The 25,783-nt window shown below is 41.5% G+C and overlaps 1 protein-coding gene and 2 pseudogenes across 1 annotated transcript; all 3 read left to right on the top strand.

Annotated features, from left to right (window-relative positions):
- The first annotated feature begins 4,821 nt into the window (after nt 1-4,821).
- LOC130712657 (uncharacterized) lies at nt 4,822-10,311 on the top strand. The gene is made up of 2 exons (XM_057562476.1): nt 4,822-5,897; nt 6,213-10,311. The coding sequence occupies exons 1-2, from the start codon at nt 4,822-4,824 to the stop codon at nt 10,309-10,311; spliced, it is 5,175 nt and encodes a 1,724-aa protein (XP_057418459.1).
- A 1,278-nt stretch (nt 10,312-11,589) lies between these two features.
- Nucleotides 11,590-16,121, top strand: LOC130712656 (uncharacterized; annotated as a pseudogene).
- A 2,883-nt stretch (nt 16,122-19,004) lies between these two features.
- On the top strand, nt 19,005-25,433 carry LOC130712655 (polygalacturonase non-catalytic subunit AroGP2-like; annotated as a pseudogene).
- The last annotated feature ends 350 nt before the right edge of the window (nt 25,434-25,783 follow it).

The following is a 25,783-nucleotide window of genomic DNA, read 5'->3' as shown; positions in this document are numbered from 1 at the left end:
CTCAGTGTAAGTACAGTCTATATAGTTTTATACTTTTATTTTATTAACTCTCACTGTATGGGGCAGTTATACTTACTAATGTGTTTTGGGAGCACTGAGTTACCTTTCTTTTCTACTAATGCAATGTTATTTTAATAGTTGTTAATTGTTAGTAAATTCGTTTCTTCACCAAATCCTGACCTTCACCTTTCGTTTTTCTTAACTCACGAAACGAATTATCCATCCCAACCCCCAACTTAATTTATATGGTATGAAACATCTAAAAATGAGTCTCACCTACTATTATGTTTTCGGTATATATTAATATGGCCAAAGTGTGTACTGAAAAGAAAGAAATTACATTTATTAAATTTACTTAATATATAGATTTTTATATATTTTAATATTTTTTTTCTAGTTGTCTATAAATCCTATAAGTACAAGGCATTATGGGTGGTGGTTGATAGCTTGATGTTTTTTTATTAGAGCATCTCCAACGCTGGTTTCTTAGACCAGGAGGAGATGCTAAGAAACCGTATCTTATTTTTTGCAGCATTGGAGCATGCCTAGTTGGCACTTTTGATATCTTAGCAACAGTGAGGAATTCTGCTTTTTGGTTTCTTAGATTAAAAAATGATATTTTATCTCACTTGCTTCAACAGATTGCTTCAGATTTCAGAGGGAAAGAAACAGAATGAAGGAAGATCGAAGAAGATGAACAACAGAACACCAAAACAACAATTTGATTAGAACAAAATTCAAAATTTAAAATAAAATTTATTACTTTACAATAAAAATTAAAACTTTACACTCAATCTCCTGATATTTACATGAAAAAAAAAGGAGAGGGAGCAAAGTGAGCAGCAAAAATTAAAGCTTGGACCACCGATCAAGCACCTTGCATGTCTGATCCAGATGCTTGAGGGGCGATATGGGTCTTGGTTGAAGCTTTGGTGGCGGCTGGGGTAGGTTTTAGTTGCGGTGGTGGGTGTTTGGTGGTGGTGAGGTGGTTTTCGATGGCTGTGAGGTGGGTTTTGGTGGCGGTGGATGTTGCATCGTGGCCGGTGGTGGGTGTTTGTTGGCGGCGGAGGTTGTTTGTTGGCGGTGGTGGGTGTTTGTTGGCGGTGGAGGATGATTGTTGCGGTGGTGGGTGTTTGTTGGCGGTGGAGGTTGTTTGGAGGGGCTTTGGAGGCGTGGAAGGGGGGCTGCGGCTAGGGTTGGAGGCGTGGAAGGGAGAGAGCTTGAGGAAGAAGAAGGTGAAGGAGAGAGCTTGAGGGTTAGGAGGAAGGAGAAGGTAAGGTGCGGCTAGGGTTAAGGTTTGTGAAGAATGGGAGGAAAAGATGGATTTATAGTGGGTGACCGGCTGAGCCGGTCATCCCACCGTTATGGACCGGTCCAGACCGGTTTAGACCGGCTGGAGCCAGTTTTCTGCCCGTTTGGGCTTTTTTTTTTGAATTTTTTTAAATTGACCGGTTTGACCGGTTTTCTGACCGTTTTTCAATTCCCAGCTTCTTTACCTTATATATAGTGCAGTAGACCATTTGAAACACCATCATTTACTCCCACAATTTCTCTCTTGTCCAAAAATTCTCAAATTTCTCAAAATGTCTAATCCTTATGAGCAATACTATCCACTGCTCGACAATGAAACACCTCCTACAAGTGAAGGTTTGCAACCTTCGCCTATGTTTCCGCCACAAAACCAACCTCCGCAGATGATTCACCCGCAAAGCCAACCTATGATGGTGTTCCAACAACAAAACCAACATTCGCAGATGATTCGCCCGCAAAGCCAACCTATGCTGATGTTCCAACAACAAAACCCACATCCGCAGATGTATCAACCACAAAGCCAACCTCCGCAGATGTGTCACCCTCAAAACCAACCTCCTCACATCGGTGGCAATGTTCAAAATCCTTCGTATCAAATGTTTCCACAATCGTTCTACCATCAAAACCAACCTCAGGGTCAAATGGGACCATATCCACCAACAATGCCTTATCCAAACAATCCACAATATTGCATGTATCCACCATAATACCAAGCACCTCCTACTGGTAGCAGCAGTTCAAAAGTCTCAAGTACACAATGTGAGGCTATGCCCGATGAGCCTGAATTTTCTACTCAACGGGGTCTAGATGATATTGATCTTGAAGAATCCGGAAAGAAACGCACCAAATGGAGTGGTAAAGATAATATACTTCTTCTTCAATCATGGCTCAACGTTTCTACCGATCGGGTCGTGGGAAATGAGCAAAAGTCAGATTTGTTTTGGAATAAGATCCGAGCCCAATATGAGGAGTACCGCGACGATACCTCTCCTTCGAGGACATGGTTATCCGTTGGAGAATATAGCCGTTGTGGAATATAGCCGTTGGAGAATATAGCCGTTGGAGAATATAGTCGTTGGGGACTATAGTCGTTGGAGAATATAGCCGTTGTTGTTTCTCTTATTTATACATGTCATATTTCATTCATCTCAACATTCAAGAGTTCTTTTGTCCTCTCATATTGTCTTCCTCCTATCAAATTACACTGATAGTTTCTCATTGTGTCATAGAATGGATCCAAACAATATGGCCGACTTGGACATTTACGACGTAATTATTGACGATATTATGAATGACACGACTATAGAAGATATGATGCAGGAGGAGATGGAGTTTTATCAATGACGTGCCAACACCGTTAGGCCCAAGCGAACAAGAAAGGTGATAAAGAGAGATCGTGAAGCTGGGAACGAGCGGTTGTGGAATGACTACTTCTCCGAAAATCCTGTGTACATGGAAGAACTTTTCCGACGAAGGTTTCGAATGCGAAAGCATGTGTTCCTCAGAATTGTAGGGGCCCTTGGGTCTCATGACCCGTACTTTTTAATGTCTGTCGATGCAGTTGGAAGACAAGGCATGTCACCATTACAAAAGTGCACCGCTGCTATGCGTATGTTGGCGTACGGATCACCTGCTGACAGTGTTGACGAGTACGTTCGAATTGGAGAAAGTATTGCAATTGAGTGCTTAAAGAATTTTGTGGAAGGTGTGTGTGCAGTATTTGGTGAAACATACTTGAGGCGCCCGAACCAGGAAGACATTACCCGCTTACTTCAATGGGGCGAGTCTCGTGGATTTCCAGGTATGTTGGGTTCTATTGATTGTATGCATTGGGAATGGAAGAATTGTCCAGTTGCGTGGAAAGGTAAATTCACCCGAGGTGATCATGGAAAGCCCACAATCATGCTTGAAGCAGTGGCATCACAAGACTTGTGGATTTGGCATGCATTTTTTGGGATTGCAGGCTCTAACAATGACATTAATGTGCTAAATCAATCTCCTGTTTTTAATGAGGTTTTGAGTGGAAATGCTCCCATGGTGAACTTTAGCGTGAATGGAACAATGTATAACATGGGATACTATCTAGCAGACGGTATCTATCCCCCGTGGGCTACATTTGTGAAGACCATCCCAATGCCACAAGGAGAAAAAGGCAAAAATTTGCGAAAAGACAAGAAGCAGCAAGAAAGGACGTTGAACGTGCATTCGGCGTTCTCCAATCTCGGTTTGCAATAGTTCGTGGTCCATCACGCTTTTGGCATCCGAATAAGATGAAGTCAATAATGTATGCTTGCATCATATTGCACAACATGATTGTTGAAGATGAGCGCAACACGTACCGAGGTAATTTTGTTTATGATCAGGTCAATAATGACATATTGGATGCTGAAGTAGTAAGCGGTCCTATTCCCGCTTTTAGAAATATCTTGGAAAGAAGAGCACATCAAATTGATAGGTCAATTCATCACCAACTTCAAGCAGACTTGGTGGAGCATATTTGGCAGCTTCCCGAAAACGAGAATAATGAAAATTAACCTTCAAGTGTTATTATGTATTTCATTTCAAATGTATTGTTGTTTATTTTTCATTGTCATGTATTTTCTTTAGCCTTTATTTCTATCATTCAATAAAATTGTTTTTGCTATAAAAAACACAATGTACTTTTTTATTTTACTTTCAAGTTAACATGCCGATATTTAAATTTAATTGTTTTAAATATTAAGTAAAATTAAATTTAAATTAAATTCGTATTAATTTTAATTAAATTATTTTTAAGTTGGAGTATTGATTTAGTATTAAATGTTAAATCTGTTTTCCGATGTATCAAAAAAATGTTAAATCTAAATTGGGTGAAAATAAATATTATTAATTTATGTTGTATGGTGGGACACGGGTGAGACCATTCAAATAGTAATTTAAGAAATCATGGGTTGGAGCAAAATCTGCTTCAGTTTCTTAGGAGTTTCTTAAGTCTGATGTGGCAGTACGGGTCCACAGGAATAATGCTGAATAGTGTGTTAAGAAACCAAATAAGAATTTTGGGGTTGAAGTTGCTCTTAGAGCGGAGAGCTTTTTCCTTTATTGCTGTTATCACGTGAGTGAGGGTGCGAGCGAGGGTGCGAACAACAAAGGGACTTCACCGGAGGAACTTGATAACCTCCGGCGGAGTACGTTCAAGGCGAAAAGCAGTCCTTCTGACCTACCACGAAAATTGATATCCTATAAGGATATTTGTGCTGGTATCAATGGAAAGGATCATGAGGAAGAGCAGGAGGATGACTGCATCGACAACTCAGGAACTGATGCGGATGATGAGGAGGTGGATGAGACGAGGAGGAGGCTATGGATGTTGCTGTGCATCAAGACCCACTCTGTCCGGTGATCAAAGTTACCAAACAGGAACTGAAAGACGCCTGCAAACCTTGGAGAAAGGCCATCATTGTCAAGTTGCTTGGGAAGAAACTAGGGCTCAGTCTCCTCAGGGTACGTCTGGAGCGGCTGTGGCAACCTATGGGAGAGATGGAGGTCATTGAGTTGGATCATGACTTCTATATCATTCAATTTAGCAACATGGCTGACTATGCTCATATTTTCAATGGGGGGCCATGGGTTATCATGGGCCACTATTTGATCATTCAACAATGGCAACCAGGTTTCTTTCCTGAAGAGGGCGTCCCGGGGAAGGTAGCGGTGTGGGTTCGCATCCCAAAATTCCCGGTGGAGATGTATGGCAAGCGCTTCCTGTGGCGCATCGGTAACCACCTTGGACAAATGATACGCATTGACGAACACACATTGAAAATTGCTAAGGATGGTGGCCAATCTACAGTGGGTAATGAGAGGTGCAAGTTTGCCAGGATCTGTGTCGAGGTTGACCTGCGAAAGGCTCTGGTAGCGAAGTTCAACATGAATGATCAAGTGTATAAGGTTGAATACGAAGGCTTAAATCTCATATGTTTCCATTGCGGCAGGTTTGGTCATCGTCACGAAATTTTCCCTCTCTCTACTTTGCCCCAAGGAGTGGAGGCTGCTCAGGGGGAGAGGCCGGTGGCCCAATCTCAAGCCCCGGCGGCGGCGGCGGAGGATTCACAATCCTTTGGAGATTGGATGATTGTCAAGAGAGAGAAACGGAAAGGAGGTGTCATGGCGAAATCTAAGGGAGGTGGAGTTAATGCTCAAGCGGTTCCTTATTTGAATACCAATTATAATAAAAAAGGTGGGTCCAGGTTTAATGCCTTGCATAATCACGGGGAGACTAGTAATGAAGCAGGGGCGGGATCTTTGGAGGAAAATGTGGAAATTATAGCCATTAATGATGATGCCATAAAGGGAGCGGATCCTAAGGCATATCATGGGCTATTTTTTGAAAAAACTATGCCAATCATTGCCAATAATGAGCGGTCATCTCAAAATAAGGGGAATATTCCCTCAGCTGCGGGCCCGGAGGTTAATGCTGCTATTCCTTCAAACGTGGACCAGGTTGTTGTTAATCCAAACCTAACTGCTGAGGCACGTGGGGATAGTAGTAAGGTGGCGGCTGGGGTAAACCATAATAACACACGACCCATCCATCATGCTGCTGCTAGGTCAGTAGGTTCTCAAAAAAGAAAAGCACGTGCCAAGGGTTCATCTAATGGGTCATCAACTAGTAACGACAAGAATGGTACTTCCTCAGGAGGGGGGGGGGGGTCAAGTTACTCTTCAGGGCATCCTTCACAAAGACACGGCTGGGAAAAAGCCTTCGAGCTGTAATTCTTCAGGCTCTGATGATGTGTTTCCTCGTGAGAGGGAGAGGAGCTTGTCCCCAGGCTCCACAAAACGTTCAGCCTAATGGTTGTTGGTGTCTGTTCCTCTCAATCCATTTTGTTTATGATGATAAATTTCTTATGTTGGAATGTAAGAGGAGCTGGAGCTAAGGGTTTTCCCTTGCTGTTAAAGGATTTGATAAGAAGACATTCTATCTCTTGTATTGCTTTGTTTGAAACAAGAGTGAGTGGTGTTAGAGCTAGGAGTATTATTAGGAAACTTGATTTTCAGGGTGTGCATGTTGAGGAAGCAGTGGGTTTTTCTGGTGGTATTTGGCTGCGGTGGGACACTAACGTATTGACTATTGATGTTCTCTCTTCCCATCGTCAATTTGTCCATACCAAGGTGTCCTTCCTAGAGGACCATCAACAGGCTCTAGCAACCTTTGTTTATGGGAGTCCTCAACCTTCTATGCGTGATTATCTTTGGGAGAGCTTGGTTTCTATTGTCTCTGCTCAGGATATTCCTTGGATAGTCATTGGTGACTTCAATGCTTACCAAGAGGCTTCTGACAAATTTGGAGGGGCAGGTTTGAACCTTCATTCTATGCAGCGATTTAACTCTTGCTTGCTTTCTTGTGGCCTCTCTGATATGGGCTTTAAAGGCCCACCGTTTACTTGGGAAGGTAGGGGCGTGAAAGAGCGGATTGATCGTGGCGTTTGTAATCCTCAATGGGTGCACACTTTCCCTGAATCGGTTGTTCTCCACCTCCCTCAGTTAAAGTCCGATCACAAGCCTCTTCTTCTCGCTGTTTCAGGCATTGTTGAGCATCGGGCCTTCTCTCGTCCTTTCCGCTTCCAGGCGGGATGGCTTACTCATGATGACTTTCCTAGGTTAATGAACACTTCCTGGGATCCAGCTGGTGGTTGGTTAGAGAATGCTTCGAATTTCAGGGATGCAACTACTACTTGGAATGATGATGTTTTTGGCCAGATTTTTCACAGGAAGCGTCGCCTCATGAAGCGCTTGGAAGGAATAAACAATCGGTTGAGTATGACCTTTGATCGGGGTCTGGAAAAATTGCAAAAAACTCTTTGGCAGGAATATAATACGGTTCTCCTTCAGGAGGAATTGTTTTGTGCCCAGAAGTCGAGATTCCTTTGGTTCAAATTTGGCGATAGGAATTCTAAGTTTTTCCACACCGCCACATTAATTCGCCGGAAAAGAAACAAAATTGAAGCCCTCATAGACGATGATGGTAATTTACTAACCGATTTTGATGATTTGCAGGTCTTTACTGTTAACTTCTTCAGACGGAGCTATATGGATGATGGTGGCGGCTCATCCCTGGCCACATCTTCCACGTTTCCTTCCATGGCAGCAGGCAAGTTGGCTTTAGTTCAATCGACTATTCTTGCGGCTGAGGTTAAAGATGCCATTTTTAGTATGGGTCCGTTGAAGGCCCCGGGCCCTGATGGTCTCCAGGCGGCCTTTTTCCAGTCCCAATGGGCTCAAGTGGGGGATTCTGTGACTAGTTTCGTTCTGAAATGCTTTGAGGATCCATCACTTGTCAGCAAAGTTAATGATACTCTTCTAGTCCTGATCCCTAAAGTTGATGCCCCTGATCGGATCTCTCAGTTTAGACCTATATCTTTGTGTAATGTGATTTATAAAACAGTCACTAAGATCATCACTAATAGATTGAGAAGGATCATGGGTGAGCTTGTGGCACCTAATCAGTGTAGCTTTGTACCAGGGAGACATAGTTCTGATAACATTGTTATTGCTCAGGAAGTGTTTCACTCCATGCGCTTTCTGAAGCGGAGACTTGGGTGGCTAGCTATCAAGGTTGACTTGGAAAAGGCCTATGATAGGCTTAAGTGGTCCTTTCTGTTGGAGACTCTTCAACTCATTGGCCTGAATGACCATCTATGCACTGTTATTATGAGTTGTGTTTCTTCTTACAGATTCCAGGTATTGTTTAATGGTGGGAGATCTTCTTCTTTTAGCCCTCAACGAGGCTTGAGGCAAGGGGATCCTCTGTCACCCTATCTGTTTGTGCTTTGCATGGAAAGATTGGCCCATAGTATTGGGGATGCAGTGAGCTCGGGAGCCTGGAAACCTATCAAGCTTTCTCGCAATGGACCGCCCATCTCTCACCTCTTTTTTGCTGATGATCTCCTTCTCTTTGGTGAAGCTACAGTGGCTCAGATGGAGTGTGTTATGGGCTGCCTGAATGGCTTCTGTTCAGCTTCAGGGATGAAAGTTAGTATCCCTAAAACTCGCTTGATGGTGTCCAAGAATGTTGGGGCGGTGGTGACTAAAGAGCTCTCTGACATCTCCGCCATTGGATTGACCTCTGACTTAGGTCGTTATCTTGGTGTTCCGCTAGCTCATCAGCGGGTAAAGGCTTCTAGCTATCAATACATTCTAGATAGAACCCAGAAGCGTCTTTCCTCTTGGCGATCTCAGATGTTGAATTTTGCTGGGCGAGTAACCCTTGCTAAGTCAGTCATTCCTGCCCTCCCCACGTACAGTATGCAAACAAGTCTCCTTCCTAAAGAGGTTTGTGGGAAGCTTGAGAAGATTCAGAGAGACTTTATTTGGGGTACTGGTGACATGACTCATGGAGCTCACTCTATTGCTTGGCCCAAGCTTTGCTGCTCTAAGCAAGACGGTGGCCTAGGGCTCCGTCGTATGTATGATTTTAATAAGTCCCTTGTCATGAAGTTGGGCTGGGGTTTAGTGTCCAATCCGGATGCGCTCTGGGCTCGAGTGTTGCGTGATAAGTACTCTTGCGGAAGCGATGCAATTCCTACTGTCCAACGGAAGAGTAGTGAATCTCACGTGTGGCGTGCAATTAGGAGCACTTGGCCAGATTTGGAAGGTAATCTCCGCTGGAGAATAGGTGATGGTAACACAGTACGGTTTTGGTATGATAAATGGGTGTTTTCTGGCACCGTGTTAATCAATCATGCTTTGGTTGACATCCCAGCAGCTGAGGCCGTGAGAACTGTTGCAGATTACTATGATCACATGCAAGGGAGATGGAAAATTTCTGATCTCTCCTTTCTTCTCCCTGGAGTCGTGCTCGCGGAAGTCATAGCTATGCCTCCTCCATCTCTTTCTATTGGGTCTGACCAGGTTTGTTGGGGTCTCACGAGTGATGGGCTGTTTTCCTCCCGTTCAGCTTATGAGGCCTCTGGTGCGGCTAGGGTGCATCACCAGCAGCTTGATTGGAGGAAACTTTGGAGATGGAAAGGACCCTACAAGATCACCCACTTCCTCTGGCGGCTTGCGAATGATGGGTTATGGGTTAACCATAAGCGTTGGCAATCGAGGATGACAGGAAGCGCATCTTGTCCTCTGTGTGGGGATTGTGATGAAACTGGGATTCATCTCTTCAGGGGCTGCCTTCATGTTAAACCCCTCTGGTTGCAGGTGGCTGATCATGCTTGCTTTCCCAGGTTTTTTCACCTGAATCTCCCCGAGTGGATCCATGGCTATCTCGACGCCTCCTTTTGTACCCCGGGTGCTTCCGGGACTCTGGACTTTGGGTTCCTTCTCTGGGCTATTTGGAAAGCTAGGGCTGATGTAGTCTTCAATGGCGCGGGCTTCAACCTTCGTCAGATTGTGGAATCAGCGGCGCGCTTTCAGGTTGAGCTTACGGCCAGCGAGAGTGATGTTGAGCAGCTTCTTCGCCAATCCGCAACGTCCCGTCCATCGCCGGCAGCTACTGTGACTTGGCACCCTCCTTCTGAGCTTTGGTTTAAGTTTAACGTAGATGGTTCTGTTTGTCAAGCTACTAGTGCAGCGGGGTGTGGAGGAGTCTGTAGAGACTCGAATGGCCAGTGGGTCTTCGGTTTCAGCAGGAATTTGGGGCTTTCAAATGTGTTTTGGAGTGAATTATGGGGGATTTTCACTGCTCTTCATATGTCTTTGGCTCGTGGTCTTGGGAAGGTGATTGTTGAGAGTGACTCTCTCGCTGCAATTACTCTAGTCAATGGTGGCTGCGAGAGAACTCACCCATATGCGTCGCTAGTTTTACAAATCCGGGAGTTGATGCAGAAGGACTGGGAAGTTATTTGTAGGCACACTCTGCGTGAGGCGAACCAGGTCGCTGACTGTTTAGCCAATATGGCTCACTCCTTGGCTCTAGGCCACCATGTCTATGATGCCCCCCATCCTCGTTGTAGGGATTTGTTGTTCTTTGATGTAATGGGTGTTGCTTACCCGCGGCAGTTTCGCTCGTAGTTTCTGGGCTTAGTCCCTCCCAATAACCAAAAAAAAAGTTTAGCCTTTTAATTTTCGGATTGATTTTAGCCGTGTTTAGTCTTGAGTTGGTTTTGGGCTTTCGTATAATGTTATGGTGGTTTTGTTTATTTTAAAGACTATCTTTCCTGCTAGATAAAGATAAGGGAATTGTTATTCAGACCCCTCCCACATCTATTTCAATCTCTCTTAAAGTGCAAAAATACTAAAATGTCCTTAATGAAAAAAATTATAAAAATTCCTCACCCCCTCCACACATTCTCTCTCCTCTTACGTCTTTCCTCCTCCACCACCACCACCACCACCACCGTTGCCACCACCACAACCGTCACCACCACCGTCACCACCACTGTCACCATCACTACCACAACAAAAACCTTCATCTTCTCTCTCTCTCTCTCTCTCTCTCTTTCTTTTATGTTGTTACAGTTCGTTTTTAGAATTGTTTTTTTTTCCTGCAACCTACCGCACTTTGAAAGTGAGCGTCAACTGTCTCACTTTTAAAGTGAGACACCTGTCTCATTGTCTTACTTTGAAAGTGAGACAATTGTCGTACTTTGCGACAGTTGTCTCACTTTCAAAGTGCGACAGGTGTGATAGGGGTCGCACTTTCAAAGTGCGTTCGACGGGGTATTTTTGGATTTCTGAAATTATTTTTGGTACAAATAGATGTGGGGGGTCTGAATAACAATTCCCGATAGATAATTAGCTCTGAGAACAAAGCTGTAATTATGCACCCTTTGGTTTAATATTTTTTTTCAAGGAAACTAGATTTTTTCAATTTTATTTTTATTTTCTTTGATTTTTCGGGTGCTATATATTTTATTTAATATGCCTTACGCCCTTAATCAATAGGAGCGAGAATTGGATGCATTAGGACATGAATTAATCCAGCCAGTAATATCGATTTACATAAACAGATCGCATTTTTAGTTATCCCATAGTTCAAGGCTTTGTTTGGTAGAGTGAGATTTGGTAAGAGATGGGAAAAAGAGAGTCAGGCTTCGTTTGGATTGATCGAGGGAGATGAAGTGGAGCGGAAGGGAATGAAAAGAGGTCCATCATTTGGATTATTTAAAAATTAATGTATTAAGCCAATTAGGGAAATATATGACATGATTTCTGTCATCATATCTGTCATAATAATAAACATATTTGGTATATCTGTATAATTTACTGTAGGTAGCTATTTTTGAAATATGTAGGAGCAATCATAGGATGCAATTTATTACTCTTCTTGTATATATTCAGATTAGATCAATGAAACAGAGACAAGGTATTCTATTCTGATATGGTACCAGAGCTATACCTTAAAACCCTAGATTCAGACCTTCCTTAACGGCTGCAATGGAAAAAGAAACAGAGCAGCCAAAGCAGGTCGAACAACCAAAATTTGAACCTGCTAGGAAAACCTCATCCCCCTATGATCTGAATTCGAATGACAATCCAGGGTGTGTGATTGCCCAAGTGCAGCTGCGAGGCGAAAACTACGATGAATGGGCTCGAGCCATGCGAACTTCTCTACAAGCTCGAAGAAAGTGGGGCTTCATCAAGGGCATGATCGAAAAACCAATGGAAGAATCCTCTACGATGGAGGACTGGTGGACTGTTTAGTCCCTGTTGATTTCATGGAGTTTGAACACGCTTGAGCCTAGCTTGCGCGCGACGATGTCGTACATGGAGAATGTGAAAGACCTATGGGAATACATCAAGGAGAGATTTTCAGTTGTCAATGGGCCCATAATTCAACAACTGAAATCAGAATTGGCAGGTTGCAAACAAGGTGGTATGTCCATGGTCACATACTATGGAAAGATGAAAACTTTGTGGGATGAACTGGCCAATTATGAGCAGATTCCAATCTGCACATGTCTAGGTTGCAAGTGTGATATCGCATCCAAACTAGAAAAACGACGGGAAGAAGAAAATGTCCATCAATTTTTAATGGGATTGGATGACGTAATTTAAGGAACAGTGCGCTCAAATTTGCTTGCAACAGATCCTTTGCCCTCTTTAAACAGGGTATATGCGACCTTGATACAAGAAGAAAGGATGAAGACTATCACTCGTGCTAAGGAAGAACGAGGAGATATTGTGGGGCTCGCCGTTCAGACCGGTGCTAGAACAAGGGAACGTGGAGACACAAAGGACAAAGCAGCTGTTTGTTCACATTGCAATAAAGCAGGCCACGACGCAGGGAACTGCTTTCAGCTTATTGGATATCCTGAGTGGTGGGCTGATCGTCCTCTAAATGAAGGAAAAACCGGTGGACGGGGTAGAGGACAACAACGCACCGGAGCAAGCATGGGACGTGGGCGAGGCGTTTCAATGCGTGCCAATGCTGCACAAGTCATAGGTTCTGGAGCGGGTGTCATAGGTGCTGCATGTGCAAATGCTGAAAAATCTGGTTTGGCAGGCCTTGATGATGAACAATGGCGAACTCTGATTGAGATGCTGAAAACTTGTAAGCAAAGCACTAGTGAAAGGATGACTGGTAAGCAAACATATATTTTATGGATCATTGACACAGGGGCATCAAACCATATGACAGGAAACTTAAAGAGGTTATGTGAATTACGAAATGTACCCGGGTGCCCTGCTGGACTGCCAGATGGGAAACATGTTCCTGCAACTAAGGAGGGAACAATTGTCATTGATGGGAATTTAAAGCTCAAAAATGTCCTTTTTGTTCCCAGCTTAGCCTGCAATTTAATCTCTGTGTCGCAATTGATAGATGAGTTAGATTGCCTTGTCCAATTCACTAAAACTCTTTGTGTTATACAGGACCGCACTTCGAGGATGGTGATTGGAGCGGGAGAACGAAGGGATGGGCTCTATTATTTCCGAGGGATCTCAAGTGTGAAAGTTTTCAAGACTAATGGAGTGAACCAGCTTGATCTATGGTACATGCGTTTAGGGCACCCTTCTTGGAAAACTACCCAATTAATTCTCACTGTTAGTTTTGATAAAAGTAATGCGTTGTTAAATAAAGCATGTGAGGTATGTCAACGAGCGAAACAGACTAGAAATAAATTTCCTTTGAGTGACCACAAAGCTTCTGATGTTTTTGAATTAATACATTGTGATTTATGGGGAGCATATAGAACTCCATCTTCTTTTGGTGTTTCATATTTTCTTACAGTAGTAGATGATTGTTCTCGTGATGTATGAATATTTTTACTGATTGATAAGAAAGAAGTATCACGCACATTGATGAATTTCTTTGCTATGGTTGAAAGACAATATAATAAGCAAGTTAAAATGGTGCGTAGTGATAATGGAACAAAATTTACATGCATGAAAAATTACTTTCTTGAACATGGGATTGTTTTTCAGACTTCATGTGTGGGGACACCACAACAAAATGGAAGAGTGGAGAGGAAACATAGGCATATTTTGAATGTTGCAAGAGCATTGCGGTTTCAAGGAAATCTTCCTATTGATTTTTGGGGGGAATGTGTGTTGATTGCTGGATACTTGATTAATCGTACTCCAAGCTCAGTTTTGAAAGGGAAAACCCCATATGAAATCTTGCATGGGAAAGAACCCTCTTATGAGAACTTGAAAGTCTTTGGATCACTATGTCATGCACACAACCAACGTCATAAAGGAGATAAATTTGCAAGTAGGAGCCGTAAGTGTATCTTTGTTGGGTATCCTTATGGTAAGAAGGGATGGAAATTATATGATCTTTGTTTCACGAGATGTTGAGTTTGTTGAAACAGTTTTTCCTTTTGCTCAAGGAATCCCTACAGCCGAGGACAGATCTATCACGAATCTTCCTGATGAAGGTAGTCATGAAAAAGCTTGGGAGGAAGATGAGGCAGGTGCTGACGTAAGTGGGGGCATCTGTGAAATTGGTGAACAAGGAGAGGAAGAAAACATAGACCATGGAAACGGTGAAGAACTTGTTCGAGATGTGGAAAATCATAGGGAACAACATGGTGATGATCTACTAGGACGAGGGCCCAGAGTCAAACATCCATCAACTCGCTTGCGTGACTATGTCACAAATACAATCCGGAAATTGAGCCCTTCATCTGTTCCAGTGCATAATCCAAGTGCGCTTATACCCTATAGCACATTATGTGAATTGTGATAAATTTTCTCAGTGACATCGAAATTTTCTTGCAGCTATTACAGCAGATCGAGAGCCCACATTTTTTCATGAGGCTGTAAAGGATGCAAGATGGAGAGAAGCTATGCAACATGAGATTCAGGCACTTGAAAACAACGGGACATGGGTGGTGGAACTCTTACCCCCGGGAAAAAAGGCTCTTGGTTGTAAATGGGTGTATAAAATAAAATATCACTCGGATGGAACTGTGGAGCGGTTTAAGGCAAGGCTGGTAATTTTCGGCAATCACCAAGTAGAAGGTGTTGATTATACAGTAAAATTTGCACCAGTTGCTAAGATGGTTATAGTGCGCATGGACCTAGCTGTTGCAGCAGCAAAGGATTGGGAGTTACATCAAATGGATGTGCACAACACTTTTCTTCATGGCGATCTTCAAGACGAGGTGTACATGAAAATGCCTCCAGGTTTTAAGGTGCAACAACCAGGGATGGTGTGCAAGCTTCGTAAATCGCTCTACGGGTTAAGACAGGCTCCAAGATGTTGGTTTGCAAAACCATCTGCTGCATTGAAGGCATATGGTTTTAAACAATCTTGTCTAGACCACTCTTTGTTCACCTTACAACACATAGATATGCAACTTGTTGTGCTTGTCTATGTCGATGATTTGCTGATTTATGGAAACAATCATGCTGCTATACAACAATTCAAGACATATTTGAGCGATTGCTTTCACATGAAAGATTTGGGTGTATTGAAGTATTTTTTGGGTGTGGAGGTTGCTCGGAATCCCACTGGAATTTTTCTTTGCCAACGTAAATATGCGTTGGATATTATATATGAAGTTGGGCTACTGGGGGCTAAACCAGCAACCATTCCCTTGGAGCAAAATCATCAATTAGAGTTGGCTGATGGTAGTCTACTTACTGATCCAGAAAGATATCGGCGCTTGATAGGTCGTCAAATATATCTTTGCTTCACCCGGCCAGAGTTGTCCTACTATGTTCATATTCTTGCACAGTTTATGCAACAATCGAAGGAAGAACATTAGGAAGCTGCGTTGCGGGTGGTCCGTTATTTGAAAGGTAACCTAGAACAAGGCATTATGTTGCACAGTGAGTCTGATTTACAATTATATGGCTGGTGTGATTCACATTGGGCCAGTTGTCCTTTGACCAGGAGGTCTCTCACTGGGTGGTTTGTGCTCTTTAGAAATTCTCCAATTTCTTGGAAGACTAAAAAACAGCATACAATGTCTCGATCAGCAGCAGAAGCAGAGTATAGGTCCATGGCAACCACCACTTGTGAGTTAAAGTGGTTGAAAGGAATCTTGTTAGATCTTGGGGTGACACTCCCCACACCCATGCGCCTCTATTGTGACAGTCAGGCTGCATTGCATATAGCCAAGAATCCTGTTTTCCGTGAACAAACCGAACACATTGAAGTGGATTGCCACTTCATTCGAGATGAGATATTGAAAGGCAGCATTCAACCAACCTATGTTCCTACTCATACGCAAATGGCAGATATATTCACAAAGGCATTGGGTAGATCGCAGTTCAACTATTTTCTGGGCAAGTTGGGCATTGAGAATCCTCATGCTCCAACTTGGGGGGGGTATTAAGCCAATTAGGGAAATATTTGACATGATTTCTATCATCATATCTGTCATAATAATAGACATATTTGGTATATCTGTATGATTTACTGTAGGTAGCTATTTTAGGAATATGTAGGAGCAATCATAGGATGCAATTTATTACTCTTCTTGTATATATTCAGATTAGATCAATGAAATAGAGACAAGGTATTCTGTTCTGATATAATGGAATGGAATGACATTCAGTACTGATATACATTGTATCAGATACCGTTATGTTCTCTCACTTTTGCTCCCTCCAAATTTGAAGGGAATGGAATGAAGCAAATGAATGCTGAACCATTAAAATTATATTATTACCTCTTCACCCTTATATTACTGTCAACCTGCTGCCTTTCTACCCAAGGTAGTCGCACCCAACTTTTGTTTGTTCTCTTCAATTGCTTTCATTTCACCTTGTTCTGTGCTCATTGATATTGGAATCATCAATCAATATAATGAATCATTTTTCTATCATGCTCCTATATATCTTATACTGAGGAATTGTGTGGGCAATTATTTCCGAGAAGGTGTCGCAAGAAATATAGCAAAGTGCATTTGAAAGTTTGGAGCAAAGCCATACATAATTATCCATCTTTGTTTGGACATGGCCGGTGAATTCCTGTCATCACAAACATTTCTTCTTGGATAATTTTGATCTTATAGATTCATCTTGGTTGTGTGTTCAGGTCTGTGGTTGGTTGAGAAAAAATGTGTGAATTAATATGTTGCACGGATATGGGTACAATATCGGTACCGGGTACAGATACATGACGTATGGAGTACGCCATTTTTTGAAAAAACAGGGTACGGGTAAGCCAGTTATTATAGATATATATATTTATTTAAAATAAAATGTTTTCTACCACAATATTATTAATTAAACATAAAATACTCGTATGTTTTGGCCAATACTCATATCAACGTGATGGGAGGAAGAAGAACGTGAGCGGCCCTCTCTCTTCATTCTTCATAGTAGCCGTATGTTAGAAAGAGTGAAAGGTAAAATAGGTTTTGGTCTTTTGAATAAATTGAGAATAAATTTTTTAATTTTTAAAATTAAATAAAAAACTACAAAACGACATAGTTTTGAACATTTTTCATTTTTTTTTTTTTGAAAAAACTTATCCGGTGTACCCATTGTGTAGCCAAAATGTATCCACAGCGTACCCAAAATGTACCCATCTTTTTTTGTTTGGCGATGCATTTGGGTACGTACCCACGGCGTACCCCCTGCGTACCTGTACCCGATAACGGTTCTCTGCCAATTTTGGCGTACCCGTGCAACATAGGTATATTAATTATTTTACAATAAGGGTAATATATGAATGAAAAAAAGTAAAGTTTATTCCATTTCGTCCATTATCCAAACAGCAGAGTGGTAAATTTGTTTCATTTCAACATAAAGTATTTAAATAATGGAAAGAGTTTTTAATTCTGTTCCATCCCATTCCATTATTTTCCATTATATATATGGGGATGTATCTTATGAGAAAGATAATCTTATGTGAGAAAACGAGAATAAATCACGACCGTTAGATCTAACAATCAACGGTTAAGATTAAAAGAACTTAATGGTCATGTGATTGTCACATGATCACTTAAAAAAGTCACATGACTTAATGTTTTAATCTTGACCGTTGATGGTTAGATCTAACGGTCGTGATTTATTCTCATTTTCTCACATAAGATTACCTTTCTCATAAGATACATCCTATATATATATATATATATATATATATATATATATATAGTTCACTCTGTTATGCTCTATTATGTTTTATCAATCCAAACATACCCTTAGGAAAGGAAGGAGGAAACATGTATATATGGTGAGTGAAAAGAGGAGGATGATAAAGAGGTGAAAAAATGGTACAACCCACTACTTTTTAAGTCTCTCCAAATTGGAGAAATATAAGTTTATCCTTATTTTCTAATTTTCTTCTGATTTTTGTACTTCACTTTCACTGGCAGTCTGAGACTCCAATAATCATATCAAACCACTAGAATGTGTTTACTATTACAAATCCCAAATTTCACTTTGTTGGCGGTTTGGGGTAAATCGTAATTACCTTATAACCGCCATAAAGTGTTTATATTAAAAATAGTTATTTTTAAACACAAAAGGTAACATTCTCTCCTCTCTATCTATCTTCTCTTTTTATCATACTAAGCAATTTCTAAATCTACTTTAGTTTTCACCTCTTTCTCTCTATTCTGCTTCTCTCTTCTCTATCTCCCTCTTCTTTACCAAATTAAGCGCAAGCAAATTACTATGATACCTTTTAAAAAATGAGGATTTTAGTACCCTTAGACTTGAAAAAAAAATTACTAGGATGTAGAAACTATATAGCAATGTACAAAATTATTTTAGTACGGAATGTGATGTCATGAAATATCAAGAGCAAAACTATTTCTTCTTTACATTAAACCCATTTATTTATAATAATTATAAGCAAGGAGAAGTATTTTTTCTAATTGAAATACTCCTCTTGACTTATTTTGAAGCAGTTTCTGGTTAAGGGACTATGATTCCGTTCATTTTGAGAGGCAATAAACGAGCAGCGCTAATGCTATAATAGTCATAATAAAAATTGCAACCTTTCAACTTATAAAACCAGTTTACTCAATCACTTCAAGTAAATTAATTTGAATTGAAAGGTTGAAGAGCTTGCTTTTGGGGGTATTGGAGAATTTCTTCTATGTTTTTGCATTATGTTGTCTTGCTCTGTTTTGGCTGTTTTATTTGTTTCCTTGTTTGGGTTGCACTACTTCTTTCTCTTTTTCTTCATTCTGTTTGTGTATTCGTACTTCGGTTGCTACTTTAATTCCAGTTTCTTTGGCCTTCCAAAAAATTATTAAATTTGAATTCTCATAATCACTTCACCTCTAAGTCACTCCTATTTACTTTCACTTTGCCTCCAAACCTTAAAACTCAGCTTTCCGAATCACGTTTTAATAATGCAGGTTGGTTCCGCAGTGGATGATGCAGAAGCCAAAACCCACCCGTTCACTCCAAAGGCTTTCGTGATACGTTATTGGGACAGAAAGATCCTCAACAACTTGCCAAAGCCATCCTTCCTCCTCTCCAAGTCCTCCCCACTGAGCGCCACCAATGCCGCCACCCCTGCCAACCTTGTTATGTTATGTAGTCTATTTGTAGTCTCACATCGCTTATGTAGTCTATTTGTAAGTCTCACATCGCTTAGAACAAGGAGGAGGTTGACTTACTCATACTATATATAGGCACCTCATTGTAAGCATTATATACACCAAATGAAATATTACTACCTAGTGTAGTCGTGGACGTAGGTACACAAACTGTGTTCTGAACCACGTTAAAAACTCCTATGTAATATTTCTTTCTCTCTTCTCTCTTTTCTATTATTGCTCCCAACAACTGGTATCAGAGCTTCGGGTTCGTGGGATAGATCCTCAGTTTAGAGGAAGAAGTGGGAGCAATGCCGCTGGAAGAAGGGAAGGTGAAGATTGAGAGGTTTGATGGCAGAGACTTCGGGTTTTGGAAGATGCAGATGGAGGACTATTTGTACCAAAAGAAGTTGTATCAACCCTTGACAGGGAATAAGCCAGACGACATGAAGCAGGAAGACTGTGAACTGTTAGATCGACAGGCCCTTGGTGTGATCAGATTGATGCTATCCAAAAATGTTGCGTTCAACATAGTGAATGAGAAGACTACTGCAGATCTGATGAAGGCATTATCAAATATGTACGAGAAGCCATCTGCCGCCAATAAAGTACATCTGATACGACGACTATTCAATCTCAGAATGGGAGAAGGTAACTCTGTAACTGAACACATTAATAGCTTTAATACAATTATTTCGCAGCTATCGTCAGTGAAGATTACCTTTGACGACGAATTGATGGCCTTGAGTCTGTTACAATTCTTACCGGATAGTTGGGCTGCAACTGTCACTGCGGTCAGTAACTCTGCAAGGGATAACAAGCTAAAATTTGATGACATCAGAGACCTGATCTTAAGCGAGGATATTCGCAAGAAAGATTCAGGAGAGTCTTCAAACGCTTCCGGTTCAGCATTGAATCCTGAAAGTAGAGGAAGAGGTAGCTAGAAGAGTCACAATCAAGCCCAAGGCCGAGACGGATCAAAATCAAGACGAAGAGGCCATACAAGAGTCAGGAATGCCATCACTTGCTGGAATTGTGACAAGAAAGTCACTTCACCAATCAATGCAAAGCCCCAAGAAAGAAGAAGAATTACCAAAAGAGGCAAGATGATGATGAATCTGCTAATGCAGCAACTGAGGAAGTAGAAGACGCATTAATTTGCAGCTTGGATAGTCCTGTTGATTCATGGGTTATAGATTCAGGTGCATCTTTTCATACTATTCCTACAAAAGAATTATTATCTAACTATATCTTTGAAAAGTTTGGAAAGGTTTATCTTGCAGATGGAAAACCACTTGATATTGTGGGAAGAGGTGATATTGATATCAGATCCTCTAATGGAACTCTCTGGACATTGCATAAAATCAAACATGTCCCTGGAATAAAGAGAAATTTGATCTCCATAGGCCAATTGGATGATGAGGGTTACCACACCACTTTTGGGGGTGGAGCTTGGAAGGTGACGAAAGGCAATCTGGTTGTAGCTCGTGGAAAGAAACGAGACTCCCTTTATATGGTTGCAGAGGAGGACATGATAGTAGTAACTGAAGCTGTCAATAGCTCATCTATATGACATCAAAGACTTGGACACATGTGTGAAAAAGGAATGAAGATCATGGCATCAAAGGGTAAGATGTCAAATTTGAAGCATGTTGATCTTGGTGTTTGTGAGCATTGCATTTCGGGAAAACAGAGAAAGGTTAGCTTCTCAAAAGCAAGCAGGAAATCAAAATCAGAAAAGCTCGAACTGGTGCATACAGATGTGTGGGGTCCAGCCCCAGTGAAATCTCTTGGAGGCTCACGCTATTATGTCACCTTCATAGACGACTCAACAAGAAAGGTATGAGTTTATTTTCTCAAAAATAAATCTGATGTGTTTTATGTGTTTAAAAGGTGGAAAACAGAAGTTGAAAATCAGACAGGCTTGAAGATTAAGAGTCTGAAATCTGATAATGGCGGGGAGTATGACAGCCAGGAGTTCAAAAAATTTTGTTCAGAAAATGGGATCAGAATGATCAAAACAATACCAGGTACACCTGAGCAAAATGGTGTTGCGGAAAGAATGAACAGGACCTTGAACGAAAGGGCTAAATATGTATGCGAATCCAGTCCGGGTTGCCAAAAATGTTTTGGGCAGATGCCATTAATACAACAGCTTACCTGATAAATCGGGGACCATATGTTCCTTTGGATTATCAGTTGCCTGAAGAGGTATGGTCTGGAAAGGAGGTAAGTCTTTCACATTTGAAAGTCTTCGGTTGTGTCTCTTATGTTCTCATAGACTCCGATAGGAGAGACAAATTGGACCCCAAGGCCATAAAATGTTTCTTTATTGGTTATGGGTCTGATATGTATGGCTACAGGTTTTGGGATGAACAAAACAGGAAAATCATTAGAAGCAGAAATGTCACTTTTAATGAAAGTGTGCTTTATAAAGACAGGTCTTCTGCAGAATTAATCTATGAGTTCAAGTAAACAATTGGAACTTTCGGAAAGAGTGGCATTGGAAGAAATTTCAGAAAGTGATGTAGCCAAAGGAAACCAGATTAATCCCGAGAACGAGGATGATGGGGTAGAAGTTGAGCTAGAACAAGAGCCAACAATAGTAATTGAAACTCCTATAACTCAAGTGAGAAGATCTACAAGAACGCCGAAAGTACCACAAAGGTATTCTCCTTCGTTGAATTATTTGTTGTTAACTGATGCTGGAGAGCTAGAATATTTTGGTGAAGCCATGCAGGGGAATGACTCTATCAAGTGGGAGTTAGCAATGAAAGACGAGATGACGTCCCTTCAGAAGAATGGAACATAGTCTCTGACCAAGTTACCAGAAGGAAAGAAAGCTCTACAGAACAGATGGGTCTATAGACTGAAGGAAGAATCTGATGACAGTAGAAGGTACAAGGCAAGGCTTGTAGTGAAAGGGTTTCAACAAAAGCAAGGAATTGACTTCACAGAGATTTTTTCTCCAGTTGTCAAAATGACCATTAAAAAGTTATCCTGAGTATTGTAGCTGCAGAGAATCTACACTTGGAGCAGTTAGATTTTAAAACTGCATTCCTACATGGGGATTTGGAAGAAGAGATTTATATGATGCAACCTGAAGATTTTGAAGTTCCAGGCATGAAGAATCTTGTATGCAAGCTTCACAAAAGCTTGTATGGTCTGAAACAGGCACCGAGACAGTGGTACAAGAAGTTTAATGAGTTTATGAGCAACTCAGGTTTTAATAGATGTGACATGGATCATTCTTGCTTTGTATGTTGATGACATGTTGATAGCAGGATCAAATATGACTGAAATTAACAGGTATAAGCAACAGATGTCAGAAAACTTTAAGATGAAGGATCTTGGTCCAGCCAAACAAATCCTTGGTATGAGGATTTCTAGAAATAGATCAGAAGGTATTCTGAAGTTGTCCCAAGAGAAATATGTTAAAAATTACTTGACAGATTCAATGTTGGAGATGTCAATACCAGAAGCACCCCTTTGGGAAATCACTTAAAGTTTTCAGAGAAGCAGTCCCCACAAACAGATGAAGAAGAAAGTCACATGTCAACAGTTCCATATGCATCTACAGTAGGGAGCTTGATGTATGCTATGGTTTGTACCAGACCGGATATAGCACATGCAGTGGGAGTTGTTAGCAGATTCATGTCAAACCCTGGGAAGGAGCATTGAGAAGGTGTAAAGTGGATACTGAGATATCTGAAGGGTTCTTCAAGAATGTGTTTATGCTTTAGAAGAAATGATCTCACTTTACAGGGGTTTTCTGATGCAGATCTAGGAGGAGACTCAAATGGTGGAAAAAGCACCACATGCTATATTTTCACCTTAGGAGGAACTGCTGTGAGTTAGAAGTCTAAACTTCAAAATAGAGTTGCTCTCTCAACCACTGAATCAGAATATGTTGCCATTTCAGAAGCAGCCAAGGAGATGATATGGCTGAAGAATTTTCTCAAAGAATTGGGAAAAGAACAAGATGTTCCTCCATTGTTTAGTGACAGTCAAAGTGCTATTTGCCTTGCAAAAAATCCTGTCTTTCACTCCAGATGCAAGCACATACAAATGAAGTATCACTTCATCAGAGAACTTATCAATGATGAAGAATTATCTCTGTTGAAGATCTTAGGATCAGAGAATCTAGCTGATATGTTGACCAAGACTATTACAGCTGATAAGCTGAGGCTTTGCATTGCCTCAGCTGGCCTTCGAGGATAATTGAAGACGAAGGCGCTACACTAGGTGGAGAGCAGATTAGCTTATTGCTTACAAGAAGTACTACAATTAGACTCCAAGTGGGAGAATTGTTATGTTATGTAGTCTATTTGTAGTCCTACATCGCTTATGTGGTCTATTTGTAAGTCCCACATCGCTTAGAACTAGGAGGAGGTTGACTTACTCCTACTATATATAGGCACCTCATTGTAAGCATTATATAAACCAAATGAAATATTACTACCTAGTGTAGTCGTGGACGTAGGTACACACACTGTGTTCTGAACCACGTTAAAAACTCCTGTGTGATATTTCTTTCTCTCATCTCTCTTTTCTATTATTGCTCCCAACAAACCTCGCCGCCGCCAACAAACTCTCCACCAAGCTCCCGGAGTTCTGCTCCGCCGCGAACCTCCTCTTCTTCAAGGACGTGCTACCCAGCCTCTCCCACGTCCCTAATGACGGCCCGTTCGAGTACTACGACGATGGCCAAAACCTCACCAACTGTTAGCAGTTAGTGGTTCTGATAGTTTGTTAAGAAGTTTGTTAATAAGTTATGAGTTAGTTAATCTAGTGCTTCAACTCCTTCAAGAACTACTCCAACTTCGGAAGCAACAATGAGTTCAACCGCTACACCCACAACTCTGGAGGCAACAATGACAGCTTCACTACCTACGGGTTCCAATTCAACCTCGATGTGAGCTTTCACACTTACGGCACAAACTCCACCAGCGGCTCTGGAGAATTCAAAGAGTATGCGAGAGAATCCAACGTCGTGAATCTCCGGTTCTCTACGTACTCCAACTCCACTGCCGGGAGGGAACAAATGTTCTCTCACTACAGTGAAGGCGCAAACCCAGGTGAGCAAAAGCTTTACAAGCTATGGCAAAACATCCGCCGGCCCCGTCAACAACTTCACGAGCTACGACACGAACTCTAACACTGTCCAATCCGACTTCTCCAACTACGCCGAGGGAGGATCCGACCAAAAGGACACGTTCACGAACTACGGTGAGAAAATGAACAATCCAGCCGCGAATTTTAAGGGCTACGCGAGGAAAAGCGTAGGCGCCACCGAGAAGTTCACGAACTACCGCGATCAAGGCAACAATGGCGCAGAAAATTTCCAGTCTTACGCCGATGACACCGATGGCGAGACACGCATCGAGTTTCACAACTATGACAAATCATTTAATCAAGGAAGCGAGACTTTCAAAATGTATGTCAAAAATGCAGCGAAGAATAGTGAGCACAAGATTGTATTCAAGAGTTACGGCGTCAACAACACCTTCAAGGAATATTCAAAAGACGACATTACCTTCACCGGTTACACCAATTCTTCCTCCTCTTCATCTTCAAAACAGAGTGTTAGTGAGACTTTGGTGAATAAATGGGTTGAACAAGGAAAATTCTTTCGTGAGAGAATGTGGAAGTTGGGGACTATTTTGTCCATGCCTGATGTAACTGATAAAATGCCCTTCCAGTCGTCCGAACTGAAACGTGTGTTTAGGGTCTCGGATGACTCCCTGATGGACAAGATGATAACGGACTCCTTAGGAGATTGTGAAAGGGCACCGAGCGTGGGTGAGATCAAGTGTTGTGTGGGCTCTGTCAAGGACATGATTGACTTTGCAACCTCTGTTCTAGGTCGTGACGTGATGGTTCAAACCACGGAGAACGTGAACGGTTCTAAGAAGAGCGTCATGGTGGGTCATGTTAAAGGGGTGAACGGTGGGAAGGTCACGCAATCTGTATCATGTCACTAGAGCTTGTTCCCCTATTTTCTTTACTACTGCCACTCAGTTCCTAAGGTTAGAGTCTACGAAGTGGATCTTCTTGACCCGAATACGGAGGCAAAAATTAACCACGAGGTCGCCATCTGTCAATTAGACACAACTGCTTGGAGCCCTACCCACAGTGCATTTGTGGCTCTTGGGTCAGGTCCGGGTCAGATTGAAGTGTCAAGTGTGCCATTGGATTTTTGAGAATGACATGACCTGGACTATTGCTGATTCAAGTTAAGAAACGGATTTCACTTGGTCATCGTCCTTTTTGGTGTACTTGTTTGGAAAATCAATTGTCTCCATGTTACTGGAGTTTGGATTCTGAATAAATATGAAATGAGGTCTAAACATGTACTTGTTTTACCGATAGGATATGCTGTATTTTTGCAATTCTCCCTCAGTTAGTCAAATTATGAGCATCTCTTATATATGTAAGTGTGCTTTGTACAACGTCCTGATAAATAAAACAGTAGCCAAATAAATCAAATGTCCGTTTATATAAATTTTATTTGGTTTTGCGATTCATGGTGGTAAAATAAACTAGAAAGAGATAAATTGAAGGGAAAAAAATTTGTGCATAAACACATG

The sequence above is a fragment of the Lotus japonicus genome, chromosome 4 (genome assembly GCF_012489685.1).
Source record: "Lotus japonicus ecotype B-129 chromosome 4, LjGifu_v1.2".
Taxonomy (NCBI): Eukaryota; Viridiplantae; Streptophyta; class Magnoliopsida; order Fabales; family Fabaceae; genus Lotus; species Lotus japonicus.
This window is presented reverse-complemented; position numbering and strand designations above follow the sequence as displayed.